At 43.6% G+C, this 25,451-nt stretch overlaps 1 protein-coding gene across 3 annotated transcripts in view; it reads left to right on the top strand.

Moving 5' to 3' along the window:
• ADAM22 (ADAM metallopeptidase domain 22) overlaps window positions 1-25,451 on the top strand; it is a 1,168,071-nt gene that overhangs the window by 607,906 nt on the left and 534,714 nt on the right. For all 3 annotated transcript variants that reach the window (XM_085631338.1, XM_085631339.1, XM_085631337.1), the window contains exon 6: window positions 2,159-2,222. In XM_085631338.1, the coding sequence (XP_085487464.1) occupies window positions 2,159-2,222 (64 nt within the window). The remainder of the gene's footprint in view (window positions 1-2,158; window positions 2,223-25,451) is intronic.

The following is a 25,451-nucleotide window of genomic DNA, read 5'->3' on the forward strand; positions in this document are numbered from 1 at the left end:
ATCAGCTAACATGAATAAATACGTTGATCAGAATATACCACAAATTTGCACATTCAGTCAGTTCAAATGCCATTTGAACATCAGTTTATAGAAAGTACATGTGGCCCTCCAAATTAGGATCACTACAACTATGGGACAATTCCGCTTATTTCCCGGTAGCCCTATCATCACAAAGAAATTGTCTAGCAGATAATGCCCCGAGATGACAAACAATTCCTCAATTCCCACATAGCCCCCAAACCACTGAGTTTGTCTAATCTGCTTCCAATTGTCATGACACTTCAGAGGTATTTCTCTGTGTTGTTGATTCATGTGTCAGTATTTCGGGATGACCAACCACCATTCTGTCCTCGGGACATTAAAGCACGTTCCACTATCTTTGCTCTAGTTGGGCTTTTCATCTAAAATCCAAGCCAAACCACCAGTTTTAGGCTTCCATACCAAGCCAATTAAATAATCGTATAATGTGCTTCAGTCTTACCCGTATTTGAATAAGAGAGAGGCAGTCCAGGATACCTCTCAGAATCGTTTGCCAACATTGTATGTAGGTGTTGCATGCATAGATTCTATAGACAGCTATTTAATGTTTAATGTTGAAAGATATCCTTCTGATTGGATACTATAATTTTACGAATGGTGTGCATAGAACCACAAACATTGTTGCATATTAACCCCATGGGTGAAATTCGATTCTAGATGTTTTGAACACAGTGTAGCTTATCGGTGGGTGGCAGAGTGGGGGAGCTGTGCGATGCGGACTGCATTGTTTTCCTTGTGTCTAAAGTCTAGATTGGTCTGTGATATTCAGGGGGGTGGGGCTGATTTATCATGCATGTTGACGTCTTTGGAATTAAAGCCAGTGCTTTGTTTGTAAATAAGGGCAGGGTCCCAAAGTTTTCTTGGGAGCCGACAGCCAGTGCTGCTGAATGCCGTGGGTGACCAGACGCCCTGGATTTTCCCAGATAGTCACAATTTTCAGTGAACTGTCTCGGTATCCTGACACTTTTCTTCTTTTAAATGCATGTCCCAGTTTTTGGGTCAAAGGTCAGGCAATTTAGCAAAGCAAATTGAAATGTATGCTCTACTTTCACAGGTGCCTCTGAAGACTGAAAGAAATTGAGTAATGTATCTGTTTCTGCGGGCTGCACAGCAGAAGGTCGACTGCATGCTTCCAGCAGAGGGGAGACAGGGTGGGGAGGAGGGCAGGGGACTCCGGGTGGAAGTCCTGCCATTGACAATATTGAATGTAGCCTTGTAATTGTGTGTGCTCGTGTATACACACATTTACAAGATTACTATATGTATATGCATATATTTACAAGGCTTCACAAAATCTGAGCCAGGCCAGAAATAGAAGTAAGACTAAAGGCTTTAGTCCTACTTCTATTTCTGGCCTGTCCCAGTTTTTGATTCTCAAAGTCTGGTCTCCCTTCAAGGGTCCCTAGTCCTGACTCCACCTCAACCCTCTTCCTTCCACCACTCTACATATCATGACTCCTTATTCACTCTTGTTGGTTCTTTTTTTATCCCTCTGTCCTCCATTTGTCACTGTTTTTCTACCCTCCTCTTTCCCTTCTCTCCTTTACCTGCCTCTCTCGGTGGCTCTGGGTAAAGGTCTGATGATGACAAATAGGACCCTGTCCCTAAAATTGAGTGCCAGTGTCCACCACCTACAACCAGTGGCCCTGGGTCACAGACACAAAACAACGAGTCGCCTTTCTGTGATCGGTCATATTCATTTTCTCTAGAAAAGCAGACACAACTCGCGCAGGGAGCCAGCCAGGTTGTCCATCTTGGGAATTTGGTATCCAGATCTGAGCAAAGATTCAAGAAATCGATGCCTCGATGTTGTACACTTACACCCACATCTTGCAGTTGTTTACATAATAAATAATTTTTAAAGTTGAATGTGGCAGCTTTAATGTTCAGTTCCATCATCTACTACTGGTTTAAAGTAGACTTCACATGTTTTCAATTTTATTTTAATATATACAGTATTGTCTTATACGCTTCCGGGTGATAATGCCTACTACACAGAGGCGGCAGTGAGAGGTGAAGATTATCCTTGGGAATGCTTTTTTTGAGCCACCCTTTAGATACTCCAAAAAGTTACAATGCATTAACAAAAGTAAAATGTTTATGTTTTTGTATTTTTCAGTGGGATGTTCTATGACGGAAATCACACTTACCTGATTGAACCCGATGAAAACCGAAAAGCAAATGTAAGTACAGAGCGCCTGGGGCAGAAGTGGAACAGTGTCCACATCCGAAAATAAAAGCGGCCTGTAAAAAGCTGCATGTTTGTTTCTCTTTGAAAAACGTGGTATTGTTTCATACACCAGTATTCAACTTCTAATTGGATGTGTTCGCCTCTAAATCAATGATGTGTGATGAAGTTGTTATTTCAATTTTGCAAATTAATTCTTCTGCCCGCTATTTCAGATCTAGAAAACAGCTACCAATATAAAATTAATAATAATGTATTTATTTCGTAATGTGGCAGATTTTTGTTTTTTACAAATCTTTTTATTAGCTTAACAACTGAAGTGCTACAATCACTTTCATCATTAAATACAAGAATATTCGGTGTGACAAAAATGTGGCAGATTTTAATTAATTACTCTAGTGACTTTGTGTAGTTGGTTGCAATAATAACGTGCTTTCGTACAGTGCTAAATACAGCTGCAATGCCATCTCTAAGCATTGTGAATAAGAGATGCTACAGTTTACCAATGTATGGTAATAATTGGCCCCCCTTCGAAGAATGGAAGGCTGAGCCCACCTTGCTTGGCTTTGAACTCATGACCTCCAGAACACCACATTTGTCAGTGGCGAGTGTTCAGCTCATTGACGTAGCCTCCCAGCAATGGGAATTGGATATGTCGCTTGGGATGCACACCGTATGTAGTTACTACCTAACCTACTGGTCAGCTTCGCTAGTATGTGGATCTGGGCGACGTAGAGTGGCGAGCAGCCCTACCACCCCGCAGGGGGAGAGGGCATTTTTGCAATAACAGGAAACCAGCATGTGCCTGAGAGGTTAACATGCATTATTTAGTAATGATTCTGGAGAGCTATTGTCTTACCGAAGCTTTGTCCTTGGGCATAGGTTTCCGTTTGTTTAGGGGTATCAATTGTTTCTTAGTCATTATCTGTGATATACATCCTTTCTTTGGCAAAGCCACTGATGTACTTTGATATGGTTGTATTTGTAATATGGAAAAATTGTTTGCACTATATTTACTAGTCATTACCTAGCGACCAAAGATGTGGAAAAATGACTTACTGCAAAATTGTAAATCACAGTGGAGAAAAAGTGTGCTGTAGTGGAATTTAGTAAATAATTAATTACAACACGGTTACTAATTATGTGCAGTTGTGGCAATATTGTACGAGTCCAGTCAAACCTGTATTGGTTCAGTTTTACTACTGAGGTCCACAAGAGGCTGTTTCGTGCAGGTTATGAGTGGCTCAGATTAGGTCACACTTTGAAGCTTTTGATGTTAAAGTTCTCTTTCGTAGACTTGTTGTTTATAGAGGTATTAATTATTTTTTATTTTATTTGAGATTTTCATAAAGCGCTGCTACCCACTGCAGTGTGGCCTCAAAGCACTTTGGAGGACCAATCATATGGGTACATAAGGGAATACCAAAAGCTCCCCAGTGCTGAAACTGGATGCAATACCAATCTGGGATCCTGCCGCGATGAACACTGCAGGAGAACATGTGCAACTAAATATGATCCCGAGGACGTGCAAAAGCATTGATGTAGAAAGAATTAACGGGCTCAGGTCAGTGCTTAAATTGAGCCTGTGGTTTCCAGTGCTCAGCACTGGCACTTTAGGGCCAACGAATGGAAACACAATTAGGGAGAAGAAAAGGGTATGGCACCGTACGTCCCTTCACGTAACATTTAACACAACATAAATGTACGGTGACAGTGATTCAAAGAACCGTGTACTCAGTACCCCAAAATTGTTGGCTCTGACATGTATGTGGACTGTGCAAAACTTAAACCTTAGATGCCTATCTGTAGAAAGTCATCCATAATGGAAGAGGAAACCTCCCACACACTTTTTAGTGTCATGCTTCATCGTAGGAGTCCTATGGGTAATGAGTGTAAAATATTAACCCGGCTTTGCTTTCAATTACATGAACTTGACTAGATATTTATACATCACAAAATCAAGAGGGAACACTCTCTTCTTTGTAAAAAGAAATTCTATATTCAATAAAAGTGTCCATCATAGCCCTTTTTGAGATAGTCACACTTGCTCAACTTGGTAAGTGATGAACAGATACAATCCTGACCGCAGGACTACTACCCCCATGAGCATACGGGACCAGGGACTGCTTCCAGGTCACACGAACATTGCATTTCCGGCTCCACGCCGATGGAACAACATGCGGACACCGAAGCGCCTATCTAATATCCATCCTGCCTGCTGCCAGTCGTACCACGGCACAGAGTGGGGGCTGGAGTAGGTAATGAGGATGGGCGCTCCTTTTGACTAAATAAGTGGGTCTGAGATAATGTGTGGGTGGACTTCTCTTTGCCAATCACTTTACCTGTATATAACATGGTTAGAGACAAATCTGTAGTCCTTTCAAATACTTAAGAACTATAACGTTTGATTCCTGCGTGTGTTCTTGATAGACAGTAGCATACCGCTACACCAAAATATATACCGGAAGCGTCTCTGCTATTATCAGTGGGTGATGAACAGCATTGGCTTGTCTCAATTCGCTTTATCTACGAGGTATACACAATGACATGATTTTCTGGTATATGTTTAAAACCTTTGATAAGGTCCCCTTCACCAGCCAGTTAAGAGAGACTCAAGCCACTCATATAAATATAACTGGTAAAGATGGTAGAAACTGAAAAACCAATGGTCCACTATCAATCAACCTAGCATTATCTCCACTTAAACAAATTAGAAAACCGGTGCTAACAACAGAGATTGTGTCAAGAGTTTCTGAACACCGATGGCAATTCAAATTTTGTTTTTCTAATAAAGAATAATGTCTGAGAAATCGAATACATAATTCAGAATAACGATATAAATCACGAACATATGAGTGAGATGGTTGATAATCCTCCACATCGACCTATTGATTTACATTTGTTCTTTGTTATGGTTTCCTTTCTATTAGTGGGTGACTATAAAGGACCCCACCTCCTCTGTGACCATGATGCTGGTATCCCCTATAATCAAGGGTAAGGGACATACACTAATACTCTAATGTAATGTCCACCATGCTAAAAATTAAGGAAATACGTGAACATGGGCTGTTAGCCATAGCACTATAGACTACATAGGATTTTCCTTTGTTTTTATAAGAACGTTTTTAAAGAGCACTTGTACAAGCACGACCCTAGACGTCCCTAGTTGTTTAATGACCATATTATTCACTATATTTATTAGCAGGTAACCTCGGTAATCCTTGTATCCGGTTTTATTTTATTCCTTTTTGTATTTTTCTAATTTAGGTTGCTAATTTCAACGTAATCACTAATAGGTAGGATAGTGTGGTAGGACCAAAGTTAGGATTCCTCCGTGACAAAACCTAATTAGTCTGAATAGAAGAGTATTTATAAATATTTCACCCATAGGGATCCACATGCCCTGACGAATGCCCCAGACCTTTCAGGTTATTAATGATGGGCAGAAACATGTTGGCAAGTAGTTGGGTGTGAGTCATTGTACTCTATTACCCAACCTATTTTGCTTTTTTAACAATACCTAGTGTTCCACTAAATAAAAGTATTCGTTCCCCAGGGACACTAAGGTATTTTTAAATATTCAGCTGGATCCCCTGTTATATGGTGTTGTCCAGTAAGATTTATGCAAGAACTCCCCCCTATCTAGTCAGTCTTCGAGGAGGTTGAGTCCGCCCTGGTGGTATTGTCCTACCAGGGTGGGGAGGGAACTCCTATGATGAAGCATAACACTAAAAAGTGTGTGAGGTTTCCTCTTCCATTAAGGATGATTTCTACAGATAGGATCTAAGGTTTAAGTCTTGCACAGTCTACATACGTGTCAGAGCCAATAATTTTGGGGTGCTGATTACACTGTTCTTTGAATCACTGTCACCGTACTTTTATTTTGTGTTAGACCTTAGTGCCAACACCAGCTCTATGACAGCCTGCCACATGGTGGCGCTGTTCGTCTTAACAGCTGTTGTTTGATAATTACATATTCATTAAAATGACTAATACCTGCCACCCAAAGCTATAAGAATAGCTTGGGTGGCATCATTGTAATGTATATTTAAAGTCTGAATTGTCACACTTGTATGGGTGTGATGGCTAGTAGTGATAGTTCTGTCATTGGCAGCGCTAGTGGGAGCAATCGTTGGTGCAAGCTGCAGTGGCCTCCTAACAAGGGACCTGGCACTTCTTTGTTTATAAATTAAGCATTGGCCCAGTTGAAAGTGCAAAGCAAATGTGGTGTCTGACCAGTGATTGAATGTGTATATCGGAAATGTGACCTCTCCTTTTGCCGACATGCTTTGGGCCGTCGTTGTATCTTTATGCGGTCTTCATCAGGAGTATCATGGAATATATGGGAGGGGTGACATCCTTTCAGCAGTATATCCCCTCAGCTGCTTTATTTCATTTTGTGAGGGTAGAAAATATATTGGTGTTTTTGATTGTTATTGTGACTAAATCTCTTTATTCCTTTTGCCTTCTTTATGGATGATTATTTAGAGCAGGATGTCAGTCCATGGAGCTTCCAATGCTTTTTAGGCCTACATTGCGACAGCTTTAGCTGTGTGTTGGAGAACTATTATTTCCAATACATTACCTATAAATAAAGTGGGCTTTGGGCCACCCCCTTGCTCATGACTGGATGACTTTGTTGACTGTCTCACTTTACTGCTCCTGATTTGATGATTTTCCTCCCTGTAGTGTTTGTCCCACTCAGGAGCATTTCAGTCTGAGTGGTTTGATTGATTAATGGATTTTTCAACTCTTGACTTCAGACCCTGCGCCCTCTTCCCCTCTCTTTCACTTCTCACCCCTTCTTTTTAACCTCTTTCCCACTCTTGCATAGGTTCCTCTTGCTCCCCTAACACACTTGCTAATTTTTCACCACCCTTCATGCTGCCAGCGGGTGGAAATCTTAAAATAGCTTTTTGATCATTCTAAGAGGGCATGGCAGGCATCTTAAAATTACTTTTATTGTATTGTAACAAATCATAAATCCCATTAAAAGATGTCAGCAGTAAAAGCTTTTGCATCCATAGGAGCCACATTTGAACAGAATTTGTTAAAATGAAACAAAATGTATTCTCAGATCGTTGCTGCAGAAGCCCACATCCAAAGTGATCATCTTTGAATGGGGTTTCATAAAAAATTGATAAATGCTTTAAAGGACTCCTGCTATAGATATGCGTGCATCCATGGTGGCCATCTTTAAATGCATTTTTGCCTTTGTAAACCAGTCCCGTTCAAAGATGGCAACAACGCATGTGTTTATAATAACAGCAGCCAACTAGGATAAAAAAAAAAGAATTGATGAAGTTAACATGTTTCACGGCAAAGACCTACTGGCTTTGTCAATGCTTGTTTTACTTGGTAGATAAGAGGCTGGGGGTTGGTATGGGTGAAGCAGTTGATGAACAAAGACGAAGCAGTTAGTGGTTCGGTGGATAATGCCAGCAACAATGATTGGTATCACCAGGTTACGATACAGTGTTGGTATTTCGTGCTTTCAGTATTTATTTTTTATGAATTCCAGTTTTTTTGTGGTTATCAGTGTTGAAACATTTTGTCATCACAGACTGTGCAGAAGTTGATGCTTTTTTCAGTCTTATAAATCAGCATCTCCTCGAATACAAAAATAATGCCAAGGCCCGATTGAAACAATTCCAAAGTGTTGTCAATTGTTAAAGAGAAAGCTGAATTATGTGTTTGAATGGAGTGACATTTGCTATTTGGGCTCTTGTTTGAGCCCAAAATGAACAGACGGTAATAAGTAAGTCTCACAGATTTTCAAATATAAACATTTGCTGCCCTGCGCCGCGCTGTCATGCACCGCGCTGTCAAGAAGACTGGTAGTTACGGCACTTTCTGTGTCCTAGCAAGCATCATGCTCCGTGAGAGCAGCCAACCGTGAAATCTGGGGTGGGCGTTGCTATGAGACAGCGCGCACTCCTAGAATACTCTTCTGGCATTATGTGTATTTTTCCTTCACTTTTCTCACGGTTTTAATGGAGTTCAGAGAGAATTGTCCACTGACGATGAGCGGCTAACAAAGAATCAAACATCATATAGAACGCTCATGTACGTTTCCATTGTTTTCACAACTAATGTAGAGCCCTATTATCAAGGAACGGCGATAACATTATCGCCGCTTTAGTGGCAGGAAACGAACCTGGGCTTCTATGGGAATTCAGAAGGGCATATTGTCAAGCCCATTATCGCCGCTTTAGCGGCAGTTTCCTGCCGCTAAAGCAGCGATAATGTTATCGCCGTTTCTTGCTAATAATATGGCCCGTAGTTATGTTGCTTGGTGCGTGGATGTAAAGTGCGCCTAGCCCGGACACCAGGCCGTGCTGCCTTTTAATTTTAGCAGAGGCACACCAGTCCATTAAACAAAATCGGCCGAAAACCGAGCTTGGCGGCACCCCCAAAGGGAGGGGGGGGGAGGGGAGGTGGGAGGGGGAGGGTTGGTGTGGGGGGGACCGACTGAGCACTTTGCCAGGGCCGGTTGTGGTTCCCATTCCGGCCTTGTTGCTGAGTGCAACACGCCCTCCGCCCTCATTGACCAGAAATAGGGAACAGAGGTACCAGTAGCTAAAACTGGGACTCGTAGTCGGGAGTAAAAATATTTAGAATAAAACTGCATAGGAAATCGGTTTACCATCTCTTCATTTTGACGCGGCGCTTATACTACTTTGTCAATAGGTGGCGGCAAAGCAGTATAAATCCAGTGAATGTTAGTGGTTTTGGTTTCCAATGTAAAAGTAGATAGTGCCGCCGGTGTTTTTTTTTTTTTTTTTAACAATTGTGGTTCAAACCGAAACCCTATAATCAAGGCCTCCTTTTGGCGTGGGCGGATTTAGTCCAGGACCAGGGCGCCAATCTGTATGGAGCTGTCTGCATTAAAGCCCTGCAGACAGCAACACCCCTCTTACATGGTTCTAATGATTCCGATTAAATTGCTTTAATTTTACTTGCCGTAGGTGCCCCCTTTTCATCAGCCCTCACCCCGTGCCGCGACAGACCAAAAACGATTTGCACCACCTACAGCTTGACATGTTCAAGCTAAGAGGCCAATCACTGCTTGGATGTGTGGCTGACAGGCAAACAGAAAACGGGCACCTGCTGTCTCATTGTATTCACTAGCTGCAGGGAGGGCGCCGACTTTCTTTCATCCCAGTGCGCTATCTGAGCAAGGGCCGGCTCGGCCTGCAACAGTGCCCCTGAGTCACCAGATGAACCAGTACTGAGTACCACTGCGATGGGTACTGGATGGAAGTCAACGAGGAAAGAGGCAGTTATCTCACCATTTATTTACCTTCATTTTATTTCTTTTTTGATATTTTTACAGTGTTATCTGTGTTGGTGTCAGCAATGTCTAAAACTATATGATTTGTTTTACATAAATTGTATTCCTTTCTTCATTTAAAAAAAAATATATTTTTACACTTGTGATTTGTATAGGTGTCACCAATCTAAAGTTAAATGGCCATTCTTTACCTTTCATGTATTTTTTTTTTTTTTTTGGGTGTTTTTATGCTCATAGTGTAATTCTCTACCTGCAATGGTTTTAGCACGATTTCTTTGCATTGCCTGTGAGTGGCCATATGTTATTTGTAACTTACTCCGAGGCCTCGCTGGAGTAGATTTGATCCTCTTTGAATAGCAACCCTAACCTTTGTTTGTATTCTCACATGTACTGTGTGCCCTTCCTTAATTTTCCCACCCCATTTCCCAACCATTAGCTTTTAGGGCTTCCACTTTTACACCTAAAATGTAGACGTATGTGGCGTAGTTGTTTCCACTAGTGTACTTCCACTAGTGTAGAAAATTTCTCACACAAGGTATAGGATGGGTGTAGGCAAAGGTCTCCATAAACACTATTGTGAATTGCATTTATGAGTGAGTACATGAGGTAAGTACTACCGGAGTACTACTACACATACTTGTAAATGCCTTTGCGAATTTGCCTCAGAGAGCGTAATTCCGCTGTGTTAAAGGAGTTCTGCGACTCCTTGTTTGTGTTTCTAGTAAGTGTGCATATTAACACCCCACATTTTGTCTGATAATTCAGCATGCACGGTATTTCCTGAAAGAGATTCCAGAATGGGAGATAAATGAATGTTCTTATCGTCCGTGGGCATGCGGAACACTAGACGTCTGGGAATAGGGAAGGGATATCCTAGAAGAGATAGTACGTGCTCTGCTTGGGAAAGCAAATGCTACCTGGGATCCTGCAGGCCTGCCAAGTGTCACGCATCAGGCGTGACGCTAACGCAATTCAGTGTTGTGTTCCCGCATCACCGCACTGAAATGCATTGTCACGCATTTTGCCACTGACCGGCACGCTGCTGGCAGCGCTGAAACCGGCTGCCTACGCCAGCCTGGTGCTAGCATGTGCGCCAGTTCCTCTGACACCTGTGTGCCGTGTGCCTGGCCAGGGCCGTAGCAGACTTCACTTGCGGCTGCCAGCATGCTCAGAAACAGTTAAAGATCATCCTGCACGCAGCTCGCTGTGCTACAATGTTACAATCTCTGCCCTGCTGCGGCCCTGCATTGAAATTCCCATCCGCTGCGCAGTGCTCGCTGCTGTCACACACACACTGAGTCTCTGACTGGCCAATAGGAGACCCCCGGACGGGGCCTGCCCTCAGAGTCGTTGCCCCAATGCCGCGTTACAGGCTATGGCAGCCTGGGGGGGATGTGACCTGCGGTCGCAGGTCCCTCTCAGTGAGTCTGAGAAAGTCAGAGTGTGCTGCTGATTGCGCAGCCAGAGGCAATAATTTATTATATAATATATAAATTAACCAGGCGTTGGTTTTGGACCGGCAGCGGCGGGACGGCACAGCATCGACGACCACCTGAGTCAGCATGATCATCATGGCCACGCGGCATCAACATAAGAGGCATCATGATTCGTGATCGGGCGCTCAGGTGACCGCCGGCCCGCTGGACCCCCCGGCGCTCAGAGAGACAGTGCTTCCTGCAGACTGGACTGGCGCCGACTCACTCAGCACAACTTGCCCCCCACCGCTAACAGGTAAACTGAAATAATTATCCTTCGTTACATCAGCGCGCAGCTATCTATTTAAATCAGTCTAGACTATAGGTCAATTTTTTTTAGTTGAAGGGGACTTTTGCCCACAGGGTGGTGATACTTAACCCCACTTTCCTTCACTCCATTGCTGCCTTGCCCCTCACCCAGTGTACATATATCCTTATGCACCTGTCACAGCTAGCTGCGATCACTTTATAAACAGCTGGCTGCGGGGTTACACACCATCCCCTGTCCAGCCGTACAAAACACAAAAGGGGGGAGAAAAGAAGTGGCTGCCACTTGCAAAGCGAGCACAGCCCCAGTATAGACTCGTGACTACAGTGGACAACCACAGTACTGGTATTGGTCACCTCCCAGCACACTAAGTTATGGTTGCACCTTGGGGTTTTTTACGGGCATGGCATGTATTTTTAAAAGACCGCTAAGCAAGTAGTGCGTCTACTCACTATGGTACAAGCTGCTAAGAAGTCTGCCATCTTCAAGTCAGGCTGGCAACGTCACCGATTCACTTGTCATCATATCGTTTACATACGCTGTTGCAACAATGTGATGTAAACCTCTGCCTGTTAACCGATAAGCAGAAAGACTTGGCGTTAGTTGTGACTACCTGTTTATGAGCGATAACTTCCTATGGGAACTCCGATTTTTCAGTGTATGCCCAGCGTACACGTCATCTTCGTGTGAATGGTTTTCAGCCCAGTTATGGTTGACAGCACTAAAATCTCACGCGGCCCAGTAAGGATTTACATTGGCATTGCCACAGTGTCGGCCTTAAGCAGATATCGGTGTTGTATTCCTTTCTGGCATTTACTTGCCTTCTATTTGGTCGGGTGGGTGGAGGCACAAATGACTGCTCGAACGCCGCCTGGAGTTGTCAAATAACGACTTAACTGCAAAACGAAAGCAACAGTTTGGTGGGACTCTGAACTGGTCAGTTAAATCAGCTGAGCAGATCCATTTTGGGGGCCTCTGTAGCGCTAGCAACTCTGGTACTGCTTCTCTATTTATACATGCCTACTAAACTGTTTTTTTTAAACATTCTGGTAACTTTCTCGACAAACCAGGCTCCAGTAAAGGCTGCTGCCGCCCGGCGCTGGCTGAGTAAAATTATAGGAAGACTGATGCCTGTCTTCCACCTCCTGACCTCGACACACAAGTGCATGTTACTGCCACTCGATTACTGGTGCTTTGCAGCAGTTTTAAAATCTTCTTTGGCCTTATCATTGCTCAAATTCGTGTAATTTCTGATATTTGTTATGTGTACCTCGTCTTTATTGCTTGATTTTGCTCCTGAGAAAGTGTCACTCATAGTTGTTGAAATGTCACTCCTAAATAGACCGAAATTATGAAAATGTCACACATGGCAATCTGAAACCTTGGCAGCTATGATCCTGTAGCAGTGAGAAGGCCTTAGTGGAAGAAGGGCACACTTCCGGAGACTTCCACCGCTGAGTAGGCACTGTCCAAGAAGTTGACATTATTGGTTCACTAAAGCAGTGACGAGGCATTACTGGAGGAAAGGCACACTGCTTGAATCCTCCAGCAACGAGAAGGCTATGCAGGTGCAAAATGACACTAACTTGAATGCCAAATTGCTGAGAAGGTACTGCTGAAAGAAGCACACACTGATGTCCTGTGTCATGGAAGGGGCACTGTTGGAGCCCTCTAGCATAGAGAAGGCGCTGACGGAGGAAGCTGGCACGATCCCCACTTCAAAGTCCACTAGAAAGAAGAACTGGAGAAATGTCACACTACTAGCGCCTGGAAGCCAGCACTCCCGGTGCCTGTGCCTGCAAAAAGGCACTACAGTGAGCAGCTAACTCTTCTTTTCAAGCAGGTGCTGCAGTTCTTGAAAAAGAAAAACATCTGTTTTTTTATTAAAAAAATGTTTTGTTTATAAAATAGGAACAATGCTATTGCCATGCACTAATGATTTCTTTCCAAAATATACTATTTGACAGCTTCTGCTCCTCTGATAACTGCTGGGCACCCACAGAAGAGGTCAGGATCCTTCGCTCTGGTCTCAGGCACTTTTGAAAAGAACAGGGTGTAGCAAAGGCAGGAGCTTGGGATTTCTTTCTTTTAAACACCCCAGTAAACCGTGGTTGGCATCTCAGTTCTCTGCACCCTCAGTCGCCACCATTCAAAAATCTGGAAAGGGAAAATAAAACTCCCATTCTGATTGAAAGTCCACCATCAACGTGGATGAACAGTATTACACAATTCCTTGTTTCGATATCTGTGTTGTGTTCAGTATTAGCAATGATCAAAGTACTCTTCCATTGTATGGTGCACATCGCCATCTATGGGTAAAAGCTGGGATACACTCATAAGAAAAGCATACAAAATTCGCCACAATGAGCAAACAATGTTGATGATGGTGCGAGACAAGCCTGCCTCATATCCAAAAGTGCTTCATCCAACAGCCAAAGCTTTAAAGCTTTGAATTAGACGCTTTTCAATCATTGTTGGTGCAATATGTGCCAATTAGAAGTTGGAGAACAGAGCAGGAAGGGACCGGGGCGATACAAGAAACTACGGTTTTAGTCATACAATGTGGATTGGGGTAGGAGGACTGGAGGAGGTAAGAACTCAGGGTCGGATTTATCGAGGGCTTGACTTGCCCTTGCGTCACGTAAGGTGATGCAAGGGCAACGCATGCCTTAAGTTAGATTAACTGTGCCATGCAGAGCCACCTCACGTGACTGTGTGGTATAGTAAATCTGGAGTAACACAGCGCAAGTCGCTGCCTTGCGTTACTCTGCACCTGGAAGGCATTACATGGGTGGAGTGTGGGTGTTCCCATGCATCCACCCATGTATTTTGGCTCATTCTCAGATTTACTACTAGCTAGTAAACCTGGAAATGCTTCAAAATGGTACGCTTTCCCAGAAGAGTCGTAACAAAGAAAAATATCTTTATTACTCCATGTTTTTATCTCTTTCTAAGTGTCCTTCATTTTGCAGCATACCTAGAAGGAGGAAAAAGCCCCAGAGGATTACTTTTGTGCAGGATGGTGTCCCGTCCTGCGCAAAAACAATCCTGACTGTAACGCAAACACCCTTGCTCCATGGCGCAAGGGAGTCTGCAGTGACTTTTGGCAGCCACAACTGCGCCAGCGCACAAAGTGAACAGGAATGTGCCATATGTTTTTAAATGTGGCACGTTCCTGCCCTCTCCATTTGACGCAGCACAACAAGTTGTCTTGGTGGATTGCCCTGCATCAAATTTGCATAACTGTGGCCTTCAGGGGCAGATTTACTAAGGTTTTCATTCGGTGTTACAACATTTTGTTTGACACAGCATGATGCAAAATCCTTTTTTGCATTTACTAAGCCAAGCAAAGCCTCTTTACGTGGTTTCGTAAATACAAAGCAACAGCTCTGCCTTATGTTACCCTGCATTGGGAAGGCATTCCAGGGGTGGCCCATGGGTGTTCCCATGCATTCACCCATCGATTCTGGGGCATTCCCAGATTTACAAAAGCTATCTAACCTGGGAATGAGTCAAAATGGTACGCCTGCCCCTGTGAGGCATAACAAGGATAAATATGTTTATTTCTCTTCATTACTTCCTCTTTCTAGGTGTGCTACATTCTGCAGCACATATTGACAGAAGAATATGCCTCATGGTTTGTTTTGTGCCGGAAGATGTACCTTTCTGCACAAAAACAATCCTGGCTGCATTGGCACTAGGCGGCCACAAGTGCATCAGCGCAAGGAGAGAGTTCAGGAGCGCCACATCTTAATATATATGGCACTTTTCAGCTTTCCCCTATTCATGCAGCGCAGCACAGCAATTTGACCTGCTGCACTGGATTGCGTGATTCTAAGTAAATCTGCCCATAGTGTCATTTCTAAGCCAACATATCAGGATATTTTGGTAAAACGCAGCACATTTCTGGCTTAACACAACAGCAATCTTTTAATGCTCAAAGGTTCTATGAATCATTTGTTAGTGCCAGACGGTGGGTCGTACTTATGAATAAAAACTCTTCTTTACCAGGTGGTAAGCACCTATAGGCAGCATCCCCACATGTAAGATGGACACGACAGAACACATACAGTTACCAGCATTCAAAATTCGAGATGGTCACAGACCCAAAAGGAAACCCACTGATGGGCCAGAACTAATGAAGTCAGCATTATACATTACAAAAAGAGAAACGTCCTGCGTTGTTTCTGCTACAAATTGGGCCCACTGGCTGCAGAATAATCGTTCCAGTGGAGATCAGTGTCCTAAGCTGTACCATACGGTCAAGCACAAGTAGCGTGTCAGGTGAACGTATGAAATGTGCGTAAACGCACAACAGCAAGAAAGAAACGAATAGTGTGAATTTGATTTTATAGAGTGCTTGCCAATTTGTAGTTCTGTGAAGAAGAGTATTTTATCATTACCTGAACTAATTGTACTCAATCTTTGGCCTCAGAAGGATGAATTGGCCCTGCCAGGATTAAAAATAATTGGCCGCATGTTTTACACACATCTTAGCAGTGAGAGCATGTTGTGATGTGTCTTACTGGCTAAAAAGGGAGGACTGCGAAAAACAGAGGCTGGGGAAAGTAAGGCAGTGGTCAGCAGGATAGAATGAAATAGGAAGGAGCGCGAGAGCGAAGAAAGAAATGGCTACAGGGATAAGCAGCCATAACAATAATGACAGACACACTAACTGACAGAAGCACAGTATTAAGTAAAGAAAAGAGGACATCAAAAACACAAGCATGTCAAAAGCAAAGACTGTGAAATAAAACAGAAATACTGGGTCTAGACATGGAAAGGCACGGTATTGGGGCTTGAGATTCCACCACTACTGGACACATCCAAGCGTAGATATCTTGGAAGAAAAAAAGATTTCCTGTTTAGTCCGACAATCCGCAAGAACCGCTGAAAGACAAGGGACTTCATGAGAGGAGCTGAAACCCCCCCCCCTCTATGCCCCTTCTGCAAACATTACGCCTTTTGCAGATACTTCCCTCAGATTTATTTTATGGACTTGACTTGCTGGCATTTATGACCGCTGGGCAGTGAAAGACAGCCAATCACCGTTTCACTGCATGCTCCTTCCACTGCTTGTAAAATAACGAGTGGCCTATTTTACTTTTATTCCATGGTACAAGTGTGCAAGGACTGTTCACGTGGCATGAAAGACGAATACGTGGGGGATGCAGTGAAATTCATGTGCAAACCTGAGTTGTATTGTATGTAATACAAATATCACAATTATTTTTAGAAATGCTCTAAAATGTTGTCTTCCTACAAACTTTTGGAATCAGGTTGTGCGGGTGGAAAGTCTGGACGCCTGGAGTGACGTTTAATTAGGATTCTCTCCAAATGAAAGCAGCACTCAGTTAGGCAGAACTCCCGGCGTAATTAGAGCGCTGTCTAAAACCGTGCGGAGGGGAGAAGGCAGACACGTGCAGGGAGGGAGAGTCCCTCACTTTGGTCAGGAAATTGAGAGGTGAGGTAGTCTCTGGGTTGGGGGTAGGGCGGTGTTTAATTTGTAAAATAAGAAGTGCCGGGGCTCTCATCATGAGGCAGTTTCGACCAGCCCATTTTCCCTGTTGGCATTGGCTAACATAGAACCAACAAATACTACAAGAGGGGAGGATATGTAGCGTAATGGCCAAAGCTGCCGACTTTGGAGCTGGGGAGCCAGCTTCGAGCCTCAGCGTGGGCTCAACATGCTGTGATTCTGGACGAATCACTAAATCTCCCTGTGCTCACCAAAAATGAATGGGTCCTTAACTATTGCTCAAGCGCCGGTGCTGATGATTGAGTGCAGGTGCTGAGCACCGGAAAGCACCGGCTCAAATTAAGCACTGGGGTAGGGGCAGTGATAGGCCAATCATGGAAACACAACGCGCAGTGCTTCATGCGAACGCTTTGCTGCACAACATAATATAGCCTAGGTTTGTGTGGGAAATGGTACTTTGATAGGGGGAAGAAACCTCACCATTCTCTGGTGGAAAACTCTTTTAATGTAGGATTAGGAGTACGACTACTTTGAAACAAGAAGGCTGGGGGACTGAAGAGGACCCCCTTTCGGAAGAATTGTTGAACCCCTTGGATCCAGCACTGCCTACAGCTTTGGACCACTTTTGACCAGGGAGAGTCCCAGGGAACAGCAAACACTGTGAGAAAAAACAACAGAAATGGATTTGAGTCTGTCCCTGAAGAGCATGGTTGCAAAGGGGTCTGCTTTGAAATCTATGCCCGCGCATCCTGAGAACAGTTTGAGTACAATTGAAGAAACCAAGGAGAAATTGTTCAACTGAAATCAGCATAATACTAGTTTGAGATGAACGCTAGTGACATCATTTCTCAAGACCTTACGGTTATAGCAGTGTCACAGACAGGTTAAGTTCACTTAGAGGCCCACAGGCCTGTGCGCGTTCTGCAGGCTTGCTCCTACTGAGTGTCACAAAATGGAACCTGAATCAAAATGGATTCCACAAGACAAGGCACTCACTTTATCAACCCTTAAAAAGCCAATTTGTGTGAATTAACAACAGTGAACTCAAATGCCAATATGCCTTTTTGTCAATAACTGAAGGGCAAGTGAATCTAACAAAGATGGTATATTTTCAGTTCTAAGCTCCCACTGAACTTCCTCTGCCCAGGCAATACAGATGCAGTACAGCTGCTGGGCATGTGGCGCGTTCCCGGTCAAGGTTATGACAGAGTGCCCCTTCCGGGTCTCTTGCAGGGGGACCTCTGAGGCTTCGTTGTGCCACTGAATGTTAAATGCTGGTTAGTTTAATTTTCTGGGGGGGGGGGGGGGGTCAGAAAAGCTCACATGAAGGCCGAAGTCTCTCTCGCCCTCAGTTATCATTCCAGTTTCCAATATCAGCATTTCTGCATTTCCAGTCGACATCACACAACCAGAAATGATTGTGTTAGAATAACGTTGTACTTTTGCCAACCCCCTGGATGCAACGCGTTGGGAAGAAGGATCAACAACACAAAGGTTAAAGCAAGAAAAGTGAGACCAGATTGTGCTCCTTCATGCTTCACTACTAGGGTCAGGGCTTTAAGTGGTCCGGGTCTCACTGGTGCTGAGCACCAGGGTTTTTTAAAGGGGGTCTATCGGGCTCTGTTTTGCGCCCTGGTACAGGCGGTCCGTTTTTTCCGGACTGCAGTGACAGCAGGCACATCGATGTCCACGTGCTCAAACTGCTCACTTCTCACTAGGGGAGAAGTACGGCATGATGTCCTGCCATGGGAGCGTATTAGGGGAAGGGAAATCCTTTAAAGAGAGTCATTTTTTCTCTGGATTTCCCTTCTCTTTTTGAAACTCAGGGGCAACAACATTGTCGTGGTGTCACCAGGACTGGAACTGGAAGCTTTTTCAGTATTATATACAAGCCATTGTTGCTGCTTATTTATCTTATGCAACTAACAACCATTGACAAAGACAATAGTCCTGACTTGTTGTAGGTATAATGTTACTTGTTGTAGCATATAAATGGATGCAATGACAGAAACAGCAAAATACAAGTCGGGCGGCACACTATGCTGAGCACAGATTTTTAGTTTACCTGTTTTTAAGCCACGCCCTTAATTACATTGGCCACGCCCATTAGAGAGACCCCCACTTAAAGCCGTGGCTAGTGTCATAGCTAATCCATCCTTGCTTTGCTATTGTTTAATGCTATTTAGTAGAATAACTCCCATCCTCAAGTCCCAGCACTGACTTTTACTGGAATTTTGTCTCTAATTCAAATAAAGTTCTCTCACCTACACAACTTGTCTCTTGAAATAGACCGCAAATCTGACCATAAAACATGTATGCGCACTGAAGGGCTTTGTAGCAGAATGAAGTAAGACTCTTCTTTCTCTCGAGACTACAAAAGTCAACAAAGACATAACTTTCTCATTGGCATTTTCTGTTGCAGCTTCACAATGTTGGAATGCCCTCTCTTTAACTTGTGTCTTCTCACGCCATTAATGAATTTCAGGAAGGAGACAAAACGTTTCCTTCTAAAATCTGCTTATGATGTGTGATCAATGCAAGTACGATTTCTCAGTTGCAAAATCGCTTTTTATGTTAAATGTTTACAATTTGGCTTTTACCCCAAATTAGAATTGTGCTTTTTTTACTGCTGTTGTATTTTATCTAGTTTCTATACTTTGTGATGGTTGTTCAGCGCTTCATAATCCATGGTGTCATTGTTCACGCTTTCAAAAGACATTGAACAGAAAAAAAAGGAAATAGATCCTACACACTGTAACTGTAGTAATGCTCCTCATACTCTTCAACAGCAACTGCAGCTTATTCCAAACAGAGCCCCTAAAAAGGGTCATAGTGCCTTCTAAGAGTACAATAACAAACTTCTAAATAAAGTATCCTTCTTGGTGGCAAATGTATATCACACAAAATCCTACACCTTAAACGTACTAGTAACATGTTTCGTTGAGTGCTCTAGTGATTGATCACTGCATGGTAAGCATCTGCCACAAAGTCAATAATTTCATCATTCAACATAAAGCCACTGCCACAAAGTCAATAATTTCATTATTCAATGTAAAGCCACTGCCACAAAGTCAATAATTTCATTATTCAGCTTAAAATGAAACACTAAACTTGTAATTGGCCATTACCAATTATAAAAGGTGGATCCCATCCCAAAACATTTCCAAATCATACTTCATAGCCTTGGAAAACAAGCATTTGCAATGCAATAGGTCTCGCATTAGTGAGTTTTTGAGCTATTGGCATTGCAAATAATGTGTTTTTTTTAATTCCGAAACTTTTTCAGCAGTACCCATAAGTAATAAAAGAAAATCCATTAAGCAAGAAAGGGTGCCGTACCATACACTGTTTCTAGGTGTCCCTGTGGAGTTGTAAAGGGACCTCTATACTGGTGGGGTACAGCAGCATGAGATCCGGAACAGCTGTCGCCATGGCTGGCAGAGTTGACACTGGGTAGTGCTCGTTTAGACATGCTGCTGATTAGCTTGGGTGAAATGTATCTTGTCCAGTTATCAGGCCTGACATTGTTAAAAGTTAGGAAAGCGGACTTGTTGAGAATACAGCTTTTAAAGTCAGATGCTGTTGTTGTATGGGCAGAGATTGTACAGAGATGGGTATGGTGGGATCCACTGAAGCATCATGCCATTAAGAAAGCCCACGGGAAAGTAAACTGAGTGATGCACAGGTTTTCCAACATGCAAGGATTGCACAGGATGATTTCAATGTGTTTCGGATGAATGGGGAACAAGTATTACCTGTTGAAGATTATGCAGTTACTGCTAAAGTCTTTGGGGGTAGAGTTGCATTGTTAGGGTGAACGTCGGCTGGGAGCTGTTGGAAAGGTAGCTACTGCAGCGCTGCGCACAAAGTTCGAGTGGGGATGGGAAAACATTTGTTAAGGGTTTCTCTGCTGCAGGAGAAGGCAATGATGATGCACTATTTGGAGAGGGCATTTCCAACTTGGGTTGGGTGGGGAGAACAGGTATCGGCTGGCATTAGCTGAAGGGAAGATGGCCAGTGGTAACATAATAGTGATGGGGAGCAAGAGAATAACAGGTCGTCGGAGCGAGCAAGGGTCTGAGGAGTTGTGAGGTTTGAATGTTGATGCAATTTGTCGGCTGGGGGATATAGTGGGCACAGTTTGGTTTAAGGGTGGTAGGCATGAGAGAATTTGGATAAGTGGGGCAGGGTAATGTATTCATGTATATGTTTCTATATGATGGTTTACAGACCTGTCCTAAGGAAGCAGACTTTTCCTTTTGCACTTTATAAAAATGCTCTGTTGTCATTTGTGCTGTCTCGGCAGATTTTGTGAAGAAAACCCCATCCAGCTCTGACTCTAAAACCAAAAGAAAGACAAACCAAGAAGCTGCAACTTCTGCCTCCCATACATCCCTTTTATGCACTATTACAACAGTCGACAAACTGCTCTGGGTGCAGCAAAGGAGAGGATGGGCATCGCTGCTGGTTATTTAGAATTTTATTCAAATGCAAAAGACCAGTGGCACTGCCAGCCCCTACTCGATTGTAACCAGCGAGACCTGGGAAATGCTATATGAGTGCATAAGAGGGATGCAGGGCAGGCACAAAGGAAGGAGGTTGGGATCAGTGTAGGCAGAAGACGCTGGCTGGAGGCATTATCATTGTACACGGTAGCACAGGACAGGGTGTACAAACAGAGAGAAAGCACAGGATAGGAGAGTGAATGGGGCACAGGGGGTTGAATGCGAAATACAGCGAGAGAAAGATGAAGGGGGGATGAGTGAAGAGAGAGAAAGTGGAGACTAAGAGAAAGGGAAAAGAAGAGGCAAAGCGAGCAATAGAAAGAGGGAGAAATAAGCAGGAGGCAGGTAGGTAGAATAAGAGTGAATTGAGAGTATTCGCATGACTATTCTTTCCAGCTCTGCTGTTTTGGTTAAGTCGCCTAGAACGGCTCTCGTATGGCCCTGCCCAGACATTCTATGGCCAGCATGCCTCTAGATGAACATGCTCATTGTCTCCTGCTTATAATGAATACAACTGAAAACTGACAGGTAAACGAAGGATGGTGCGAAGAAGGAGAATTAGTGTGTACATGCCTGCTAGTAGGTTTGGAATATGTGAGGGATGGAGAAACATGGGCGGGAGGAGCGAAGGCATGCATAAATATTGGCGAGAATGAATAAGGGGATGCGGAGACAAGTGAGGGAGTTGAGGGGGATACAGGGCATCTGTTATGAGTGCTTTACCTCACTACAGTATCCATGCTAATACTCTCGATTTAGGTGGATGACTCGAGATTTGTTACCCAAAAATTGCTATATGTTTTATTGCAGCTTTCTCTTGTTTACAAAATCCTGTCGGTTGTGTGCCTGGAGTAAGGCACTATCCATGTCATTATCTGGAAGAGGTGGGACATTTAGGCCATTTTCTACGTAATTAATGACAGGCTTCCAATGTGGATACATCATCGTTGCAAGCCAGTCAGTAATGCCATAGAAAAGGGCCTAAATGTTCCCCCTCTTCCATATAACAACATGGATGATGTCTCATTCCATACACAGGGAAAGGGTGGGTTGAGGGAAACGCAGCATTCAAGCTCGGAGGGTGAAGGCTGGGGGGAGGGCTCAAAGCGAATAGGGGGGATGAGATAGGCTTACTTGGAAGCTCTGAGGTGGGCTCCTATGGTGGCCTAATTACAAAGAAATACGAGGCCGGCCGAACAAAAGGAAATACAGCCACTAGAAGCGCTTAGCAAGCGTGGACAAAAGATCACTGGATGCACAATTTGCCCCTTTGTCTGAAAAGGGAGGAGGGGCCATCACACTCTATACAGTGTGATGGCCAAACAAAATGCTCTCTAAGTTAAATCGCCAGAAGCATAGCTAAGCACACAAAGGAGGAACTGTCACTGAAATGCAGCAATAACAAAGCTGCATTTCTGATTGACAGAGACAACAGCCAATAAGAATCGCTGGGTGTGCCACAAGTCATAGAATAGGACACAACAGGTCTTGCAGACAGCACATGCGCTGTCTTAGGCTTGACCTAAAAAGGGAAGAAGTGCGGATATTTTCTACATAATTGTATGACTTTTCCACCCCCCATTCCTCCCTTTGTCTGTAATGTGACCCTTTCTACTTCTTCCTAACATCTTATCAGCATGCATAAAGTTAGTTCTAGTGTCTGTAAACCTTACTGAGTTCCTCCTGAGTTTAATGATGGCAAATTATGTTCTTTGTGGGATAGTGAGTATTTTTTAGACACAATTTATCGTAGTAAATAAAGCCTGGAATGCCTATTCCATCAAAAGTTGTTAATAAATATTGTAGCTGCTAAAAAGGTGATAATAACTACTCCTACACAGATTATTATGCAGTATTGTCTCAGGATATTAGTTAGGTGGGTCTGAACAGATCCTACCCCTCCGCAGTTCTGTATAAAAGTAAATAATTTTCTTTGACTCTATAATCACTTGAAGAAATTTTAACTTTTCTAGATCTGTGTTTGTGAGAAACCTCTCTAAGGTTCTCAGGAACACTTTAGCTAACAATGCTCCATTAAATAATGAAAGGGTACAGATCCTTATTTTCCCTTATTTCTGTGAGTAGTTTTAAAATTTAAAGTGAGAGTTCAAAAGAAAGGCAGCTTGTATCCGAATAGTATAAAAATATGACGAGGGCAAATAAAGTAATAGAAACGTATGCTTTCACTTTTTGAAATCATAACACAAAGCCATGATTTGTGAGAAAGTCACCTTCTGTGATAAATGAATCTAGAAGGCTTCCAATACTTAACTCTTCAATACGGTCTCAAATTTGATCTTGTTGGAAATGCCTCTTAATTCTGCTCACCACTGTAGGAAACGTGACAACATTTCTATTCAATTGCAAAATAAATTTAACAAAGTAAGAGCTTCATTATTATGATTGCTTGATTGGGTCCCACATTGGTTACTCTTCGCTGCAGACACATTACATGATCACACTTTCAATTTATTTCCTGTTCTTTTGGCCTAGATAACATCGCTTTTGAGAACTCTAAAATCACCTTTACAGCACTTTTGATTCTGCTCCTGAGTACTAGCTAAATACCTTAGCTGAGAAATACACACTCTGTTCTTATCAGCCTCCTTCTTCCAGAAGGAAGTATGCTTACAAACTAAGAAAGCTGTAATTTGTTTTGTTTTCAGCAATGTAGGGTTAGATCCCCATCGAGCTATAGTTGTAGGCCTGGCTCTATGCTCCCAGTAATAACGAAATGCATTGGAAGATCACACATACTCAAATTGGTATTTTACACTTGATCTTTGCCAGCCCAACTTCAAGCAACAGTCAAGCAACAGAGACAGAAATCCTCCACCTATCCATCAGAGATGAGTCACTGGTATTGGCAGACAACACCTCGGGCTGATTCACGAATGAAACGGAGACATCAGAAATGTACCATATTTACAAAGAAATTGCACATTTCTGGTGCCTCCTTGTGCTGCCTAGCACCAAAGCAGGTACCCTTGCATCATGGTGCATGGGTGCCTATGTTATGAGCGGGATTGTTTTTGTGCAGGAAGGGGCACCCTCCTGTACAAAAACAATCCTTTAAGGATTTTTTCTTTTTCTGTGTGTGAAGTGGAATACATCACATGCTGAAAAGGAAGTAACAAAGAGAAATAAAGATTCTGGATCTGGGAGATGCACTACTTTGACGCATTTCCAGGTTTACACCTATTTGTAAATCTGGGAATATACCAAAATCCGTGGGTGAATGCGCATGAACGACCGTATCCAACCAGTGGTACGCCTCCCTACCTCAAGGTAACGCAAGGCAGTGATTTATTAAACCACGCAGAGCCAGACATGGTGGCTTTACGTGGCTTTGTTCAATCAATCAAGGGTTTGTTAAGCGCAGCTACTCACCCAGAAGGGTCTCAAGGCGCTGGGGAAGGGGGATGGTTGTGCGCAGCTCCTTGGCACTCACGGAGTATCGTCGTAGGCCAAGTGAGTCCAGAGGTCTTCCATGGCCCACCAAGTTACGTGCAGTAGCCGGACGTGCATGGTGATTCGTCGTAGAGCCAGGTCTTGAGGTTCTTCAGGTACTTGGAGAGAGTTGGTGTCTGGTGGATGCGGAGAGGGAGGGTGTTCCATGCCTTAGCCGCCAGGTGGCAGAAGAAGCAGCCTCCTCTTCTGATCTTCTTGATGTGCGACACCATGCCTTGGGACATCTGGGCTGTATAGAGGGATATTTGGGGTGCGTGGAACGAGAGGCCGGTGGTTCATGTAGGCTGGGCAAGTGTTGTGGAGGGCTTTGTGGGCGTGGGGGAGAAGCTTGAAAGGGGTTCTCTTCTCGATTGGGAGCCAGTGTAGTGCCCGCAGGTGTTGGGTGACGTGGCAGTGGCACATAAGGTTAAGGACAAGTCTGGTGGAGGCGTTCTGGATGATCTGGAGTTTGCAGGTGAGGTTCTTGTTGATCCTGGTGTAGAGTGCGTTGCCGTAGTCCAGTCTGCTGCTGATGAGGGCATGGGTGACGGTTTTCCTGTGTTCAAGGTGATCCAGTTGAAAGTTTTACACAGGAGACGGAAGATGTGAAAACAGGAAGAGGTGACGGCATTGATCTGGCAGTCCTTTTTGAGTTCGGAGTCCAGGATTTTATTTATTTATTTATAGAGTTTTATTTAGCACGAACATGACCTGAAGGTATCGGAGCGCTTCACAGTTATATGTTGACAATTG

Source organism: Triturus cristatus, chromosome 10, assembly GCF_964204655.1.
Source record: "Triturus cristatus chromosome 10, aTriCri1.1, whole genome shotgun sequence".
In the NCBI taxonomy this organism is placed as follows: domain Eukaryota; kingdom Metazoa; phylum Chordata; class Amphibia; order Caudata; family Salamandridae; genus Triturus; species Triturus cristatus.